Here is a 17333-nt window from a genome sequence, read left to right on the forward strand (position 1 = left end):
AGGTGGTACTAGTACTGGGACACTCTCTACAGTGCTGATAATGGTGAGGTGGTACTAGTACTGGGACACTCTACAGTGCTGATAATGGTGAGGTGGTACTAGTACCGGGACACTCTCTACAGTGCTGATAATGGTGAGGTGGTACTGGTACTGGGACACTCTCTACAGTGCTGATAATGGTGAGGTGGTACTAGTACCAGGACACTCTACAGTGCTGATAATGGTGAGGAGGTACTAGTACCGGGACACTCTCTACAGTGCTGATAATGGTGAGGTGGTACTAGTACCGGGACACTCTCTACAGTGCTGATAGTGGTGAGGTGGTACTAGTACCGGGACACTCTCTACAGTGCTGATAATGGTGAGGTGGTACTAGTACCGGGATACTCTCTACAGTGCTGATAATGGTGAGGTGGTACTAGTTCTGGGACACTCTACAGTGCTGATAATGGTGAGGTGGTACTAGTACCGGTACACTCCACAGTACTGATAATGGTGAGGTGGTACTAGTACTGGGACACTCCACAGTACTGATAATGGTGAGGTGGTACTAGTACTGGGACACTCCACAGTACTGATAATGGTGAGGTGGTACTAGTACCGGCATACTTTCTACAGTGCTGAGAATGATGAGGTGGTACTGGTACCGGGACACTCTCTGCAGTGCTGATAATGGTGAGGTGGTACTGGTACCGGGACACTCTCTACAGTGCTGATAATGGTGAGGTGGTACTGGTACCGGGACACTCTCTACAGTGCTGATAATGGTGAGGTGGTACTGGTACCGGGACACTCTCTACAGTGCTGATAGTGGTGAGGTGGTACTGGTACCTGGACACTCTCTGCAGTGGTGAGGTGGTACTGGTACCGGGACACTCTCTGCAGTGCTGATAGTGGTGAGGTGGTACTAGTACTGGGACACTCCACAGTAATGATAATGGTGAGGTGGTACTAGTACCGGTACACTCTACAGTACTGATAATGGTGAGATAGTACTAGTACCGGGGCACTCTCTACAGTGCTGATAATGGTGAGGTGGTACTAGTACCGGGACACTTTCTACAGTACTGAGAATGGTGAAGTGGTACTGGTGCCGGGACACTCTCTACAGTGCTGATAATGGTGAGGTGGTACTAGTACCACAACACTCTCTACAGTGCTGATAATGGTGAGGTGGTACTAGTACCGGGACACTCTCTACAGTGCTGATAATGGTGAGGTGGTACTAGTACCGGGACACTCTCTACAGTGCTGATAATCGTGAGGTGGTACTAGTACTGGGACACTCTCTACAGTGCTGATAATGGTGAGGTGGTACTAGTACTGGGACACTCTACAGTGCTGATAATGGTGAGGTGGTACTGGTACCGGGACACTCTCTACAGTGCTGATAATGGTGAGGTGGTACTGGTACCGGGACACTCTCTAGAGTGCTGATAGTGGTGAGGTGATACTGGTACCTGGACACTCTCTGCAGTGGTGAGGTGGTACTGGTACCGGGACACTCTCTGCAGTGCTTATAATGGTGAGGTGGTACTAGTACCGGGACACTCTCTACATTGCTGATAATGGTGAGGTGGTACTAGTACCGGGATACTCTCTACAGTGCTGATAATGGTGAGGTGGTACTAGTACCGGTACACTCCACAGTACTGATAATGGTGAGGTGGTACTAGTACTGGGACACTCCACAGTACTGATAATGGTGAGGTGGTACTAGTACTGGGACACTCTCTACAGTGCTGATAATGGTGAGGTGGTACTGGTACCGGGACACTCTCCACAGTACTGATAATGGTGAGGTGGTACTAGTACCGGGACACTCCACAGTACTGATAATGGTGAGATGGTACTGGTATCGGGACACTCTACAGTGCTGATAATGGTGAGGAGGTACTAGTACCGGGACACTCTCTACAGTGCTGATAATGGTGAGGTGGTACTAGTACCGGGACACTCTCTACAGTGCTGATAATCGTGAGGTGGTACTAGTACTGGGACACTCTCTACAGTGCTTATAATGGTGAGGTGGTACTAGTACTGGGACACTCCACAGTACTGATAATGGTGAGGTGGTACTAGTACTGGGACACTCTCTACAGTGCTGATAATGGTGAGGTGGTACAAGTACCGGGACACTCTCTACAGTGCTGATAATGGTGAGGTGGTACTGGTACTGGGACACTCTCTACAGTGCTGATAATGGTGAGGTGGTACTAGTACCAGGACACTCTACAGTGCTGATAATGGTGAGGAGGTACTAGTACCGGGACACTCTCTACAGTGCTGATAATGGTGAGGTGGTACTAGTACCGGGACAATCTCTACAGTGCTGATAGTGGTCAGGTGGTACTAGTACCGGGACACTCTCTACAGTGCTGATAATGGTGAGGTGGTACTAGTACCGGGATACTCTCTGCAGTGCTTATAATGGTGAGGTGGTACTAGTTCTGGGACACTCTCTACAGTGCTGATAATGGTGAGGTGGTACTGGTACCGGGACACTCTCTACAGTGCTGATAATGGTGAGGTGGTACTGGTACCTGGACACTCTCTGCAGTGGTGAGGTGGTACTGGTACCGGGACACTCTCTACAGTACTGATAATGGTGAGGTGGTACTAGTACTGGGACACTCCACAGTACTGATAATGGTGAGGTGGTACTAGTACTGGGACACTCTCTACAGTGCTGATAATGGTGAGGTGGTACTGGTACCGGGACACTCTCTACAGTGCTGATAATGGTGAGGTGGTACTAGTACCGGGACACTCTCTACAGTGCTGATAATGGTGAGGTGGTACTGGTACCGGAACACTCTCTACAGTGCTGATAATGGTGAGGTGGTACTGGTACCGGGACACTCTCTACAGTGCTGATAATGGTGAGGTGGTACTGGTACTGGGATACTCTACAGTGCTGATAATGGTGAGGTGGTACTAGTACCGGGACACTCTACAGTGCTGATAATGGTGAGGTGGTACTAGTACCGGTACACTCCACAGTACTGATAATGGTGAGGTGGTACTAGTACTGGGACACTCCACAGTACTGATAATGGTTAGGTGGTACTAGTACCGGTACACTCTACAGTGCTGATAATGGTGAGGTGGTACTAGTACCGGGACACTCTCTACAGTGCTGATAATGGTGAGGTGGTACTAGTACCGGGACACTCTCGACAGTGCTGATAATGGTGAGGTGGTACTAGTACTGGGACACTCTACAGTGCTGATAATGGTGAGGTGGTACTAGTACCGGGACACTCTACAGGGCTGATAATGGTGAGGTGGTATTAGTACTGGGACACTCTCTACAGTGCTGATAATGGTGAGGTGGTACTGGTACCGGGACACTCTCTACAGTTATGATAATGGTGAGATGGTACTGGTATCGGGACACTCTACAGTGCTGATAATGGTGAGGAGGTACTAGTACCGGGACACTCTCTACAGTGCTGATAATGGTGAGGTGGTACTAGTACCGGGACACTCTCTACAGTGCTGATAATCGTGAGGTGGTACTAGTACTGGGACACTCTCTACAGTGCTGATAATGGTGAGGTGGTACTAGTACTGGGACACTCTACAGTGCTGATTATGGTGAGGTGGTACTAGTACCGGGACACTCTCTACAGTGCTGATAATGGTGAGGTGGTACTGGTACTGGGACACTCTCTACAGTGCTGATAATGGTGAGGTGGTACTAGTACCAGGACACTCTACAGTGCTGATAATGGTGAGGAGGTACTAGTACCGGGACACTCTCTACAGTGCTGATAATGGTGAGGTGGTACTAGTACCGGGACACTCTCTACAGTGCTGATAGTGGTGAGGTGGTACTAGTACCGGGACACTCTCTACAGTGCTGATAATGGTGAGGTGGTACTAGTACCGGGATACTCTCTACAGTGCTGATAATGGTGAGGTGGTGCTAGTTCTGGGACACTCTACAGTGCTGATAATGGTGAGGTGGTACTAGTACCGGTACACTCCACAGTACTGATAATGGTGAGGTGGTACTAGTACTGGGACACTCCACAGTACTGATAATGGTGAGGTGGTACTAGTACCGGTACACTCTACAGTACTGATAATGGTGAGATAGTACTAGTACCGGGGCACTCTCTACAGTGCTGATAATGGTGAGGTGGTACTAGTACCGGTACACTCCACAGTACTGATAATGGTGAGGTGGTACTAGTACCGGCACACTTTCTACAGTGCTGAGAATGATGAGGTGGTACTGGTACCGGGACACTCTCTGCAGTGCTGATAATGGTGAGGTGGTACTGGTACCGGGACACTCTCTACAGTGCTGATAATGGTGAGGTGGTACTGGTACCGGGACACTCTCTACAGTGCTGATAATGGTGAGGTGGTACTGGTACCTGGACACTCTCTGCAGTGGTGAGGTGGTACTGGTACCGGGACACTCTCTGCAGTGCTGATAGTGGTGAGGTGGTACTAGTACTGGGACACTCCACAGTAATGATAATGGTGAGGTGGTACTAGTACCGGTACACTCTACAGTACTGATAATGGTGAGATAGTACTAGTACCGGGGCACTCTCTACAGTGCTGATAATGGTGAGGTGGTACTAGTACCGGGAAACTTTCTACAGTACTGAGAATGGTGAGGTGGTACTGGTGCCGGGACACTCTCTACAGTGCTGATAATGGTGAGGTGGTACTAGTACCGGAACACTCTCTACAGTGCTGATAATGGTGAGGTGGTACTAGTACCGGGACACTCTCTACAGTGCTGATAATGGTGAGGTGGTACTAGTACCGGGACACTCTCTACAGTTCTGATAATCGTGAGGTGGTACTAGTACTGGGACACTCTCTACAGTGCTGATAATGGTGAGGTGGTACTAGTACTGGGACACTCTACAGTGCTGATAATGGTGAGGTGGTACTGGTACCGGGACACTCTCTACAGTGCTGATAATGGTGAGGTGGTACTGGTACCGGGACACTCTCTAGAGTGCTGATAGTGGTGAGGTGGTACTGGTACCTGGACACTCTCTGCAGTGGTGAGGTGGTACCGGGGCACTCTCTACAGTGCTGATAATGGTGAGGTGGTACTAGTACCGGGACACTCCACAGTACTGATAATGGTGAGGTGGTACTGGTACCGGGACACTCTCTACAGTTATGATAATGGTGAGATGGTACTGGTATCGGGACACTCTACAGTGCTGATAATGGTGAGGAGGTACTAGTACCGGGACACTCTCTACAGTGCTGATAATGGTGAGGTGGTACTAGTACCGGGACACTCTCTACAGTGCTGATAATCGTGAGGTGGTACTAGTACTGGGACACTCTCTACAGTGCTGATAATGGTGAGGTGGTACTAGTACTGGGACACTCTACAGTGCTGATAATGGTGAGGTGGTACTAGTACCGGGACACTCTCTACAGTGCTGATAATGGTGAGGTGGTACTAGTACCGGGACACTCTCTACAGTGCTGATAGTGGTGAGGTGGTACTAGTACCGGGACACTCTCTACAGTGCTGATAATGGTGAGGTGGTACTAGTACCGGGATACGCTCTGCAGTGCTGATAATGGTGAGGTGGTACTAGTTCTGGGACACTCTACAGTGCTGATAATGGTGAGGTGGTACTAGTACCGGTACACTCCACAGTACTGATAATGGTGAGGTGGTACTAGTACTGGGACACTCCACAGTACTGATAATGGTGAGGTTGTACTAGTACTGGGACACTCCACAGTACTGATAATGGTGAGGTGGTTCTAGTACCGGTACACTCTACAGTACTGATAATGGTGAGATGGTGAGGTGGTACTAGTACCGGTACACTCCACAGTACTGATAATGGTGAGGTGGTACTAGTACCGGCACACTTTCTACAGTGCTGAGAATGATGAGGTGGTACTGGTGCCGGGACACTCTCTTCAGTGCTGATAATGGTGAGGAGGTAATAGTACCGGGACACTCTCTACAGTGCTGATAATGGTGAGGAGGTACTAGTACCTGGACACTCTACAGTGCTGATAATGGTGAGGTGGTACTGGTACCGGGACGCTCTCTACAGTGCTGATAATGGTGAGGTGGTACTAGTACCGGGACACTCTCTACAGTGCTGATAATGGTGAGGTGGTACTAGTACCGGGACACTCTCTACAGTGCTGATAGTGGTGAGGAGGTACTGGTACCGGGACACTCTCTACAGTGCTGATAATGTTGAGGTGGTACTGGTACCGGGACACTCTCTACAGTGCTGATAATGGTGAGGTGGTACTGGTACCGGGACACTCTCTATAGTGCTGATAATGGTGAAGTGGTACCGGTACCGGGACGCTCGCTACAGTGCCGATAATGGTGAGGAGGTACTGGTACCGGGACGCTCTCTACAGTGCTGATAATGGTGAGGTGGTACTGGTACCGGGACACTCTACAGGGCTGATAATGGTGAGGTGGTATTAGTACTGGGACACTCTCTACAGTGCTGATAATGGTGAGGTAGTACTAGTACCGGGACACTCTACAGTGCTGATAAAGGGGAGGTGGTACTAGTACCGGGACACTCCACAGTACTGATAATGGTGAGGTGGTACTGGTACCGGGACACTCTCTACAGTTATGATAATGGTGAGATGGTACTGGTATCGGGACACTCTACAGTGCTGATAATGGTGAGGAGGTACTAGTACCGGGATACTCTCTACAGTGCTGATAATGGTGAGGTGGTACTAGTACCGGGACACTCTCTACAGTGCTGATAATCGTGAGGTGGTACTAGTACTGGGACACTCTCTACAGTGCTGATAATGGTGAGGTGGTACTAGTACTGGGACACTCTACAGTGCTGATAATGGTGAGGTGGTACTAGTACCGGGACACTCTCTACAGTGCTGATAATGGTGAGGTGGTACTGGTACTGGGACACTCTCTACAGTGCTGATAATGGTGAGGTGGTACTAGTACCAGGACACTCTACAGTGCTGATAATGGTGAGGAGGTACTAGTACCGGGACACTCTCTACAGTGCTGATAATGGTGAGGTGGTACTAGTACCGGGACACTCTCTACAGTGCTGATAGTGGTGAGGTGGTACTAGTACCGGGACACTCTCTACAGTGCTGATAATGGTGAGGTGGTACTAGTACCGGGATACTCTCTACAGTGCTGATAATGGTGAGGTGGTACTAGTTCTGGGACACTCTACAGTGCTGATAATGGTGAGGTGGTACTAGTACCGGTACACTCCACAGTACTGATAATGGTGAGGTGGTACTAGTACTGGGACACTCCACAGTATTGATAATGGTGAGGTGGTACTAGTACTGGGACACTCCACAGTACTGATAATGGTGAGGTGGTACTAGTACCGGTACACTCTACAGTACTGATAATGGTGAGATAGTACTAGTACCGGGGCACTCTCTACAGTGCTGATAATGGTGAGGTGGTACTAGTACCGGTACACTCCACAGTACTGATAATGGTGAGGTGGTACTAGTACCGGCATACTTTCTACAGTGCTGAGAATGATGAGGTGGTACTGGTACCGGGACACTCTCTGCAGTGCTGATAATGGTGAGGTGGTACTGGTACCGGGACACTCTCTACAGTGCTGATAGTGGTGAGGTGGTACTGGTACCTGGACACTCTCTGCAGTGGTGAGGTGGTACCGGGACACTCTCTGCAGTGCTGATAGTGGTGAGGTGGTACTAGTACTGGGACACTAGATAGTACTGATAATGGTGAGGTGGTACTAGTACCAGTACACTCTACAGTAATGATAATGGTGAGATAGTACTAGTACCGGGGCACTCTCTACAGTGCTGATAATGGTGAGGTGGTACTAGTACCGGGACACTCCACAGTACTGATAATGGTGAGGTGGTACTGGTACCGGGACACTCTCTACAGTTATGATAATGGTGAGATGGTACTGGTATCGGGACACTCTACAGTGCTGATAATGGTGAGGAGGTACTAGTACCGGGACACTCTCTACAGTGCTGATAATGGTGAGGTGGTACTAGTACCGGGACACTCTCTACAGTGCTGATAATCGTGAGGTGGTACTAGTACTGGGACACTCTCTACAGTGCTGATAATGGTGAGGTGGTACTAGTACTGGGACACTCTACAGTGCTGATAATGGTGAGGTGGTACTAGTACCGGGACACTCTCTACAGTGCTGATAATGGTGAGGTGGTACTGGTACTGGGACACTCTCTACAGTGCTGATAATGGTGAGGTGCTATTAGTACCAGGACACTCTACAGTGCTGATAATGGTGAGGAGGTACTAGTACCGGGACACTCTCTACAGTGCTGATAATGGTGAGGTGGTACTAGTACCGGGACACTCTCTACAGTGCTGATAGTGGTGAGGTGGTACTAGTACCGGGACACTCTCTACAGTGCTGATAATGGTGAGGTGGTACTAGTCCCGGGATACGCTCTGCAGTGCTGATAATGGTGAGGTGGTACTAGTTCTGGGACACTCTACAGTGCTGATAATGGTGAGGTGGTACTAGTACCGGTACACTCCACAGTACTGATAATGGTGAGGTGGTACTAGTACTGGGACACTCCACAGTACTGATAATGGTGAGGTGGTACTAGTACTGGGACACTCCACAGTACTGATAATGGTGAGGTGGTACTAGTACCGGTACACTCTACAGTACTGATAATGGTGAGATAGTACTAGTACCGGGGCACTCTCTACAGTGCTGATAATGGTGAGGTGGTACTAGTACCGGTACACTCCACAGTACTGATAATGGTGAGGTGGTACTAGTACCGGCACACTTTCTACGGTGCTGAGAATGATGAGGTGGTACTGGTGCCGGGACACTCTCTACAGTGCTGATAATGGTGAGGAGGTAATAGTACCGGGACACTCTCTACAGTGCTGATAATGGTGAGGAGGTACTAGTACCTGGACACTCTACAGTGCTGATAATGGTGAGGTGGTACTGGTACCGGGACGCTCTCTACAGTGCTGATAATGGTGAGGTGGTACTAGTACCGGGACACTCTCTACAGTGCTGATAATGGTGAGGTGGTACTAGTATCGGGACACTCTCTACAGTGCTGATAGTGGTGAGGAGGTACTGGTACCGGGACACTCTCTACAGTGCTGATAATGTTGAGGTGGTACTGGTACCGGGACACTCTCTACAGTGCTGATAATGGTGAGGTGGTACTGGTACCGGGACACTCTCTACAGTGCTGATAATGGTGAAGTGGTACCGGTACCGGGACGCTCGCTACAGTGCCGATAATGGTGAGGAGGTACTGGTACCGGGACGCTCTCTACAGTGCTGATAATGGTGAGGTGGTACTGGTACCGGGACACTCTACAGGGCTGATCATGGTGAGGTGGTATTAGTACTGGGACACTCTCTACAGTGCTGATAATGGTGAGGTGGTACTAGTACCGGGACACTCTACAGTGCTGATAAAGGTGAGGTGGTACTAGTACCGGGACACTCCACAGTACTGATAATGGTGAGGTGGTACTGGTACCGGGACACTCTCTACAGTTATGATAATGGTGAGATGGTACTGGTATCGGGACACTCTACAGTGCTGATAATGGTGAGGAGGTACTAGTACCAGGACACGCTCTACAGTGCTGATAATGGTGAGGTGGTACTAGTACCGGGACACTCTCTACAGTGCTGATAATCGTGAGGTGGTACTAGTACTGGGACACTCTCTACAGTGCTGATAATGGTGAGGTGGTACTAGTACTGGGACACTCTACAGTGCTGATAATGGTGAGGTGGTACTAGTACCGGGACACTCTCTACAGTGCTGATAATGGTGAGGTGGTACTGGTACTGGGACACTCTCTACAGTGCTGATAATGGTGAGGTGGTACTAGTACCAGGACACTCTACAGTGCTGATAATGGTGAGGAGGTACTAGTACCGGGACACTCTCTACAGTGCTGATAATGGTGAGGTGGTACTAGTACCGGGACACTCTCTACAGTGCTGATAGTGGTGAGGTGGTACTAGTACCGGGACACTCTCTACAGTGCTGATAATGGTGAGGTGGTACTAGTACCGGGATACTCTCTACAGTGCTGATAATGGTGAGGTGGTACTAGTTCTGGGACACTCTACAGTGCTGATAATGGTGAGGTGGTACTAGTACCGGTACACTCCACAGTACTGATAATGGTGAGGTGGTACTAGTACTGGGACACTCCACAGTACTGATAATGGTGAGGTGGTACTAGTACTGGGACACTCCACAGTACTGATAATGGTGAGGTGGTACTAGTACCGGCATACTTTCTACAGTGCTGAGAATGATGAGGTGGTACTGGTACCGGGACACTCTCTGCAGTGCTGATAATGGTGAGGTGGTACTGGTACCGGGACACTCTCTACAGTGCTGATAATGGTGAGGTGGTACTGGTACCGGGACACTCTCTACAGTGCTGATAATGGTGAGGTGGTACTGGTACCTGGACACTCTCTGCAGTGGTGAGGTGGTACTGGTACCGGGACACTCTCTGCAGTGCTGATAGTGGTGAGGTGGTACTAGTACTGGGACACTCCACAGTAATGATAATGGTGAGATAGTACTAGTACCGGGGCACTCTCTACAGTGCTGATAATGGTGAGGTGGTACTAGTACCGGGACACTTTCTACAGTACTGAGAATGGTGAAGTGGTACTGGTGCCGGGACACTCTCTACAGTGCTGATAATGGTGAGGTGGTACTAGTACCACAACACTCTCTACAGTGCTGATAATGGTGAGGTGGTACTAGTACCGGGACACTCTCTACAGTGCTGATAATGGTGAGGTGGTACTAGTACCGGGACACTCTCTACAGTGCTGATAATCGTGAGGTGGTACTAGTACTGGGACACTCTCTACAGTGCTGATAATGGTGAGGTGGTACTAGTACTGGGACACTCTACAGTGCTGATAATGGTGAGGTGGTACTGGTACCGGGACACTCTCTACAGTGCTGATAGTGGTGAGGTGATACTGGTACCTGGACACTCTCTGCAGTGGTGAGGTGGTACTGGTACCGGGACACTCTCTGCAGTGCTGATAGTGGTGAGGTGGTACTAGTACTGGGACACTCCACAGTACTGATAATGGTGAGGTGGTACTAGTACCGGTACACTCTACAGTACTGATAATGGTGAGATAGTACTAGTACCGGGGCACTCTCTACAGTGCTGATAATGGTGAGGTGGTACTAGTACCGGGACACTCCACAGTACTGATAATGGTGAGGTGGTACTGGTACCGGGACACTCTCTACAGTTATGATAATGGTGAGATGGTACTGGTATCGGGACACTCTACAGTGCTGATAATGGTGAGGAGGTACTAGTACCGGGACACTCTCTACAGTGCTGATAATGGTGAGGTGGTACTAGTACCGGGACACTCTCTACAGTGCTGATAATCGTGAGGTGGTACTAGTACTGGGACACTCTCTACAGTGCTGATAATGGTGAGGTGGTACTAGTACTGGGACACTCTACAGTGCTGATAATGGTGAGGTGGTACTAGTACCGGGACACTCTCTACAGTGCTGATAATGGTGAGGTGGTACTGGTACTGGGACACTCTCTACAGTGCTGATAATGGTGAGGTGCTATTAGTACCAGGACACTCTACAGTGCTGATAATGGTGAGGAGGTACTAGTACCGGGACACTCTCTACAGTGCTGATAATGGTGAGGTGGTACTAGTACCGGGACACTCTCTACAGTGCTGATAGTGGTGAGGTGGTACTAGTACCGGGACACTCTCTACAGTGCTGATAATGGTGAGGTGGTACTAGTACCGGGATACTCTCTGCAGTGCTGATAATGGTGAGGTGGTACTAGTTCTGGGACACTCTACAGTGCTGATAATGGTGAGGTGGTACTAGTACCGGTACACTCCACAGTACTGATAATGGTGAGGTGGTACTAGTACTGGGACACTCCACAGTACTGATAATGGTGAGGTGGTACTAGTACTGGGACACTCCACAGTACTGATAATGGTGAGGTGGTACTAGTACCGGTACACTCTACAGTACTGATAATGGTGAGATAGTACTAGTACCGGGGCACTCTCTACAGTGCTGATAATGGTGAGGTGGTACTAGTACCGGTACACTACACAGTACTGATAATGGTGAGGTGGTACTAGTACCGGCACACTTTCTACAGTGCTGAGAATGATGAGGTGGTACTGGTGCCGGGACACTCTCTACAGTGCTGATAATGGTGAGGAGGTAATAGTACCGGGACACTCTCTACAGTGCTGATAATGGTAAGGAGGTACTAGTACCTGGACACTCTACAGTGCTGATAATGGTGAGGTGGTACTGGTACCGGGACGCTCTCTACAGTGCTGATAATGGTGAGGTGGTACTAGTACCGGGACACTCTCTACAGTGCTGATAATGGTGAGGTGGTACTAGTACCGGGACACTCTCTACAGTGCTGATTGTGGTGAGGAGGTACTGGTACCGGGACACTCTCTACAGTGCTGATAATGTTGAGGTGGTACTGGTACCGGGACACTCTCTACAGTGCTGATAATGGTGAGGTGGTACTGGTACCGGGACACTCTCTACAGTGCTGATAATGGTGAGGTGGTACTAGTACTGGGACACTCTCTACAGTACTGATAATGGTGAGGAGGTACTAGTACCTGGACCCTCTCTACAGTGCTGATAATGGTGAGGTGGTACTAGTACTGGGACACTCTCTACAGTGCTGATAATGGTGAGGTGGTACTGGTACCGGGACACTCTACAGTGCTGATAGTGGTGAGGAGATACTAGTACCGGGACCCTCTCTACAGTGCTGATAATGGTGAGGTGGTACTAGTACCGGCACACTTTCTACAGTGCTGAGAATGATGAGGTGGTACTGGTGCCGGGACACTCTCTACAGTGCTGATAATGGTGAGGAGGTAATAGTACCGGGACACTCTCTACAGTGCTGATAATGGTGAGGAGGTACTAGTACCTGGACACTCTACAGTGCTGATAATGGTGAGGTGGTACTGGTACCGGGACGCTCTCTACAGTGCTGATAATGGTGAGGTGGTACTAGTACCGGGACACTCTCTACAGTGCTGATAATGGTGAGGTGGTACTAGTACCGGGACACTCTCTACAGTGCTGATAGTGGTGAGGAGGTACTGGTACCGGGACACTCTCTACAGTGCTGATAATGTTGAGGTGGTACTGGTACCGGGACACTCTCTACAGTGCTGATAATGGTGAGGTGGTACTGGTACCGGACACTCTCTACAGTGCTGATAATGGTGAGGTGGTACTAGTACTGGGACACTCTCTACAGTACTGATAATGGTGAGGAGGTACTAGTACCTGGACCCTCTCTACAGTGCTGATAATGGTGAGGTGGTACTAGTACTGGGACACTCTCTCTACAGTGCTGATAATGGTGAGGTGGTACTGGTACCGGGACACTCTACAGTGCTGATAGTGGTGAGGAGATACTAGTACCGGGACACTCTCTACAGTGCTGATAATGGTGAGGTGGTACTAGTACTGGGACACTCCACAGTACTGATAATGGTGAGGTGGTACTGGTACCGGGACACTCTCTACAGTACTGATAATGGTGAGGTGGTACTAGTACTGGGACACTCCACAGTACTGATAATGGTGAGGTGGTACTGGTACCGGGACACTCTCTACAGTGCTGATAATGGTGAGGTGGTACTAGTACCGGGACACTCCACAGTACTGATAATGGTGAGGTGGTACTGGTACCGGGACACTCTCTACAGTGCTGATAATGGTGAGGTGGTACTAGTACCGGGACACTCTACAGTGCTGATAATGGTGAGGAGGTACTAGTACCGGGACACTCTACAGTGCTGATAATGGTGAAGAGGTACTAGTACTGGGACACTCTACAGTGCTGATAATGGTGAGGAGGTACTGGTACCGGGACACTCTCTACAGTGCTGATAGTGGTGAGGTGGTACTAGTACCGGGACACTCTCTACAGTGCTGATAGTGGTGAGGTGGTACTAGTACCGGGACACGCTCTACAGTACTGATAATGGTGAGGAGGCACTAGTACCGGGACACTCTCTACAGTGCTGATAATGGTGAGGTGGTACTAGTACTGGGACACTCTACAGTGCTGATAATGGTGAGGTGGTACTAGTACTGGGACACTCTACAGTGCTGATAATGGTGAGGTGGTTCTAGTACCGCGACACTCCACAGTACTGATAATGGTGAGGTGGTACTGGTACCGGGACACTCTCTACAGTACTGATAATGGTGAGGTGGTACTGGTACCGGGACACTCTACAGTGCTGATAATGGTGAGGTGGTACCGGTACCGGGACACTCTCTACAGTGCTGATAGTGGTGAGGAGGTACTAGTACTGGGACACTCTACAGTGCTGATAATGGTGAGGTGGTACTGGTACCGGGACACTCTCTACAGTACTGATAATGGTGAGGTGGTACTGGTACCGGGACACTCTCTACAGTGCTGATAATGGTGAGGTGGTACTAGTACCGGGACACTCTACAGTGCTGATAATGGTGACGTGGTACCGGTACCGGGACACTCTCTACAGTGCTGATAGTGGTGAGGAGGTACTGGTACCCTTGATACTCTACAGTAAATTAGTAGCGGAGACTGTTGTAGACCAGCTCTGATGAAGATAAAATGGCGATAGTTTCTTTCTTCCTTGATAAGAATCCTTACGAGATGATATAAAGGAACCTCATTTCCCTACTTGTTTCTAACCCCCTGCAGGTTGTTAAAGATGATTGATTTTACTCTTATTAGACTCTTTCTATTCTTCCCTCCTTTTCTCAGGAAAGTACTACAACTATGACTGTGGGGTCCAGTCCTACTATAACAGTGTTATGTCTGACCAGTGTGCTGGGCACTGGTTCCTGCGGGCATGTGGCCTGGGCCGTGGACAGAACGAGGTACGGTGTAGGGAGCAGGATGGGGGGTGTAGGGAGCAGGATGGGGGGTGTAGGGAGCAGGATGAGTGTAGGGAGCAGGAAGGGGGGTGTAGGGAGCAGGAAGGGGGGCGTAGGGAGCAGGATGGGGGGCGTAGGGAGCAGGATGGGGGTGTAGGGAGCAGGATGAGTGTAGGGAGCAGGAAGGGGGGTGTAGGGAGCAGGAAGGGGGGCGTAGGGAGCAGGATGGGGGGCGTAGGGAGCAGGATGGGGGGCGTAGGGAGCAGGATGGGGGGTGTAGGGAGCAGGATGAGTGTAGGGAGCAGGAAGGGGGGTGTAGGGAGCAGGAAGGGGGGCGTAGGGAGCAGGATGGGGGGCGTAGGGAGCAGGATGGGGGGCGTAGGGAGCAGGATGGGGGGTGTAGGGAGCAGAATGGGGGGCGTAGGGAGCAGGATGGGGGTGTAGGAAGCAGGATGGGGGGGCGTAGGGAGCAGGATGGAGGGCGTAGGGAGCAGGATGGGGGGGCGTAGGGAGCAGGATGGGGGGCGCTCTGTGGTTGGCACTGTTGCTCTGATGAATGCTCGCTCGTCTCTTTCCTGCAGGTTTTTCCCTCCGCTCATGTGCTCAGCGCCTTGAAGACCATCTTTGAATTAAATGTGAAGCAATTTGCTGATGGTCAGATGGGAGCCGTGAACGGGATGCGTCCGGACGGTTCTGTGGACACCTCCAGCGTTCAGTCTGACGAGGTCTGGATTGGAGTGGTTTATGGACTGGCGGCCACAATGATTCATGAGGTATCAGTGCTCAGCTGGTTGTTTCTTATCCTTGCTATCGCTGGAGACTGGTGCCGGGTCACGATGTGTGCGCCCTAACATTCTGGTGAATGCCACCTGAGTAGTGAGCGCAGCTCTGGAGTATTAGTATATTGTGTATGTTGGACCTTTGACAGAAGGAGGCGCTCTCATCCTGTCGTGTTACATTTCAGGGCCTGGTGGAGGAAGGTTTCCAGACAGCAGAAGGTTGTTACCGTACAGTCTGGGAGCGGCTGGGAATGTCCTTCCAGACCCCGGAGGCGTACTGCAAGAAGGAGATCTACCGCTCCCTGGCATACATGCGACCACTGAGTATTTGGGCAATGCAGCTGGCGCTGGCGGAGCAGGAGGGATAGATGTGAATGTTATGGGATGACTCCACCAGTATGTCTCCTCCTGCTCTTCACCCCCAATCTGTACGCTGGCCCCTCCGTGTGTAGGGGGGATCTCGTGATGTCTGCGTGAGGCCTCTCATGACTTCCATTAATCCGTCATCTACCTCCTTGTACCTGCCTTCCTGTCCGGGGCGCTGCTGCTGCAGAACATGTGTCCCGGATCTGCTGGAGCTCACGTAGCAATCACTGAAGAGGAGCGGACTCTGCTCACTGTGTATACTGTCAGGGGTCTCCGCTGTCCGCCCCACCTTGTATCATTAATCATCACTGCGATTATTTATGATCGATGGAGAAAAACTAAAAATGTGTCTGCTGAGAAACATGTGTGGTGACCATTACTGCCCCCAGGAGGACCCCAAAACAGAGTGACCCCCAACATGTTATACATCCGTCTCGTGCCGTACACTACAGTCTGCTTACACTGTATGTTATGTTATACATCCCTCTCCTGTACACTACAGTCTGCTCACACTGTATGTAATACATCCATCTCCTGTCATTCACTACGGTCGGCTCGCTCCATGCACTACGGCTTCTGTGGTGTGACTGGTGGTCACTGTACCATGGCTGGTGATCACTGTGCCATGGCTGGTGGTCGCACACGAGTTGCGCAGCTTTCCTTAGTGTTCGTCTGTGCAGCAGAGATGCAGGGCTACCATTCACAGTGTCTGCAGGTGTTTGGCTGCACACGGCGGCTGCTGCTCTTCTTGGTTGTATATTCTGCAGTCTCAGCACCTTGCACCCTATTCACACTTCTTTCTGTTCTGAGGTACTGCTGAGTTCTGACTTTTTGTAGCTTGGAGTCTCTTGATCATCAAGTGAAGTTTTGGAAGCATACTTAGGACATTGCCACCACCGGAAGATAATACTGGCAATGTCTGCACCTTGTGCTGTTTTGCTGTGGAAGCTCTCATGCAGCCTGGAGCTAAACAAGCTTTCAACTGGTTTAACCGTTTCCCTCCTAAGGTCATATCTCATACATCCTTACATGGTGACATGGCAACTCCGTAGCCATGGACATACGATATGCATCCTGGCTACTGATAACTGTTACGCTCGTGCCCGGACTGACTGGCGTGAGCGTGATTAGTGATCCCACTGTACCATGAACCGAGGAGTGCCTGGAGGGGCGTAACTAAGTATCAACCCGATCCGACCAAGGTCGCACGGCGGCTCAGTCGACTCCGTGAAC

At 50.3% G+C, this 17333-nt stretch overlaps 1 protein-coding gene across 2 annotated transcripts in view; it reads left to right on the plus strand.

Moving 5' to 3' along the window:
• GBA2 (glucosylceramidase beta 2) overlaps positions 1-16461 on the plus strand; it is a 287622-nt gene extending 271161 nt beyond the window's left edge. For both annotated transcript variants that reach the window (XM_073684438.1, XM_073684445.1), the window contains 3 exons: positions 14843-14958; positions 15537-15728; positions 15920-16461. In XM_073684438.1, the coding sequence (XP_073540539.1) occupies positions 14843-14958; positions 15537-15728; positions 15920-16102 (491 nt within the window). In that variant the 3' untranslated portion in view covers positions 16103-16461. The remainder of the gene's footprint in view (positions 1-14842; positions 14959-15536; positions 15729-15919) is intronic.
• Positions 16462-17333: the final 872 nt, after the last annotated feature.

Source organism: Phyllobates terribilis, unplaced genomic scaffold (assembly GCF_046119375.1).
Source record: "Phyllobates terribilis strain yellow unplaced genomic scaffold, ASM4611937v1 Scaffold_1__5_contigs__length_1240528914, whole genome shotgun sequence".
NCBI classification, from domain to species: domain Eukaryota; kingdom Metazoa; phylum Chordata; class Amphibia; order Anura; family Dendrobatidae; genus Phyllobates; species Phyllobates terribilis.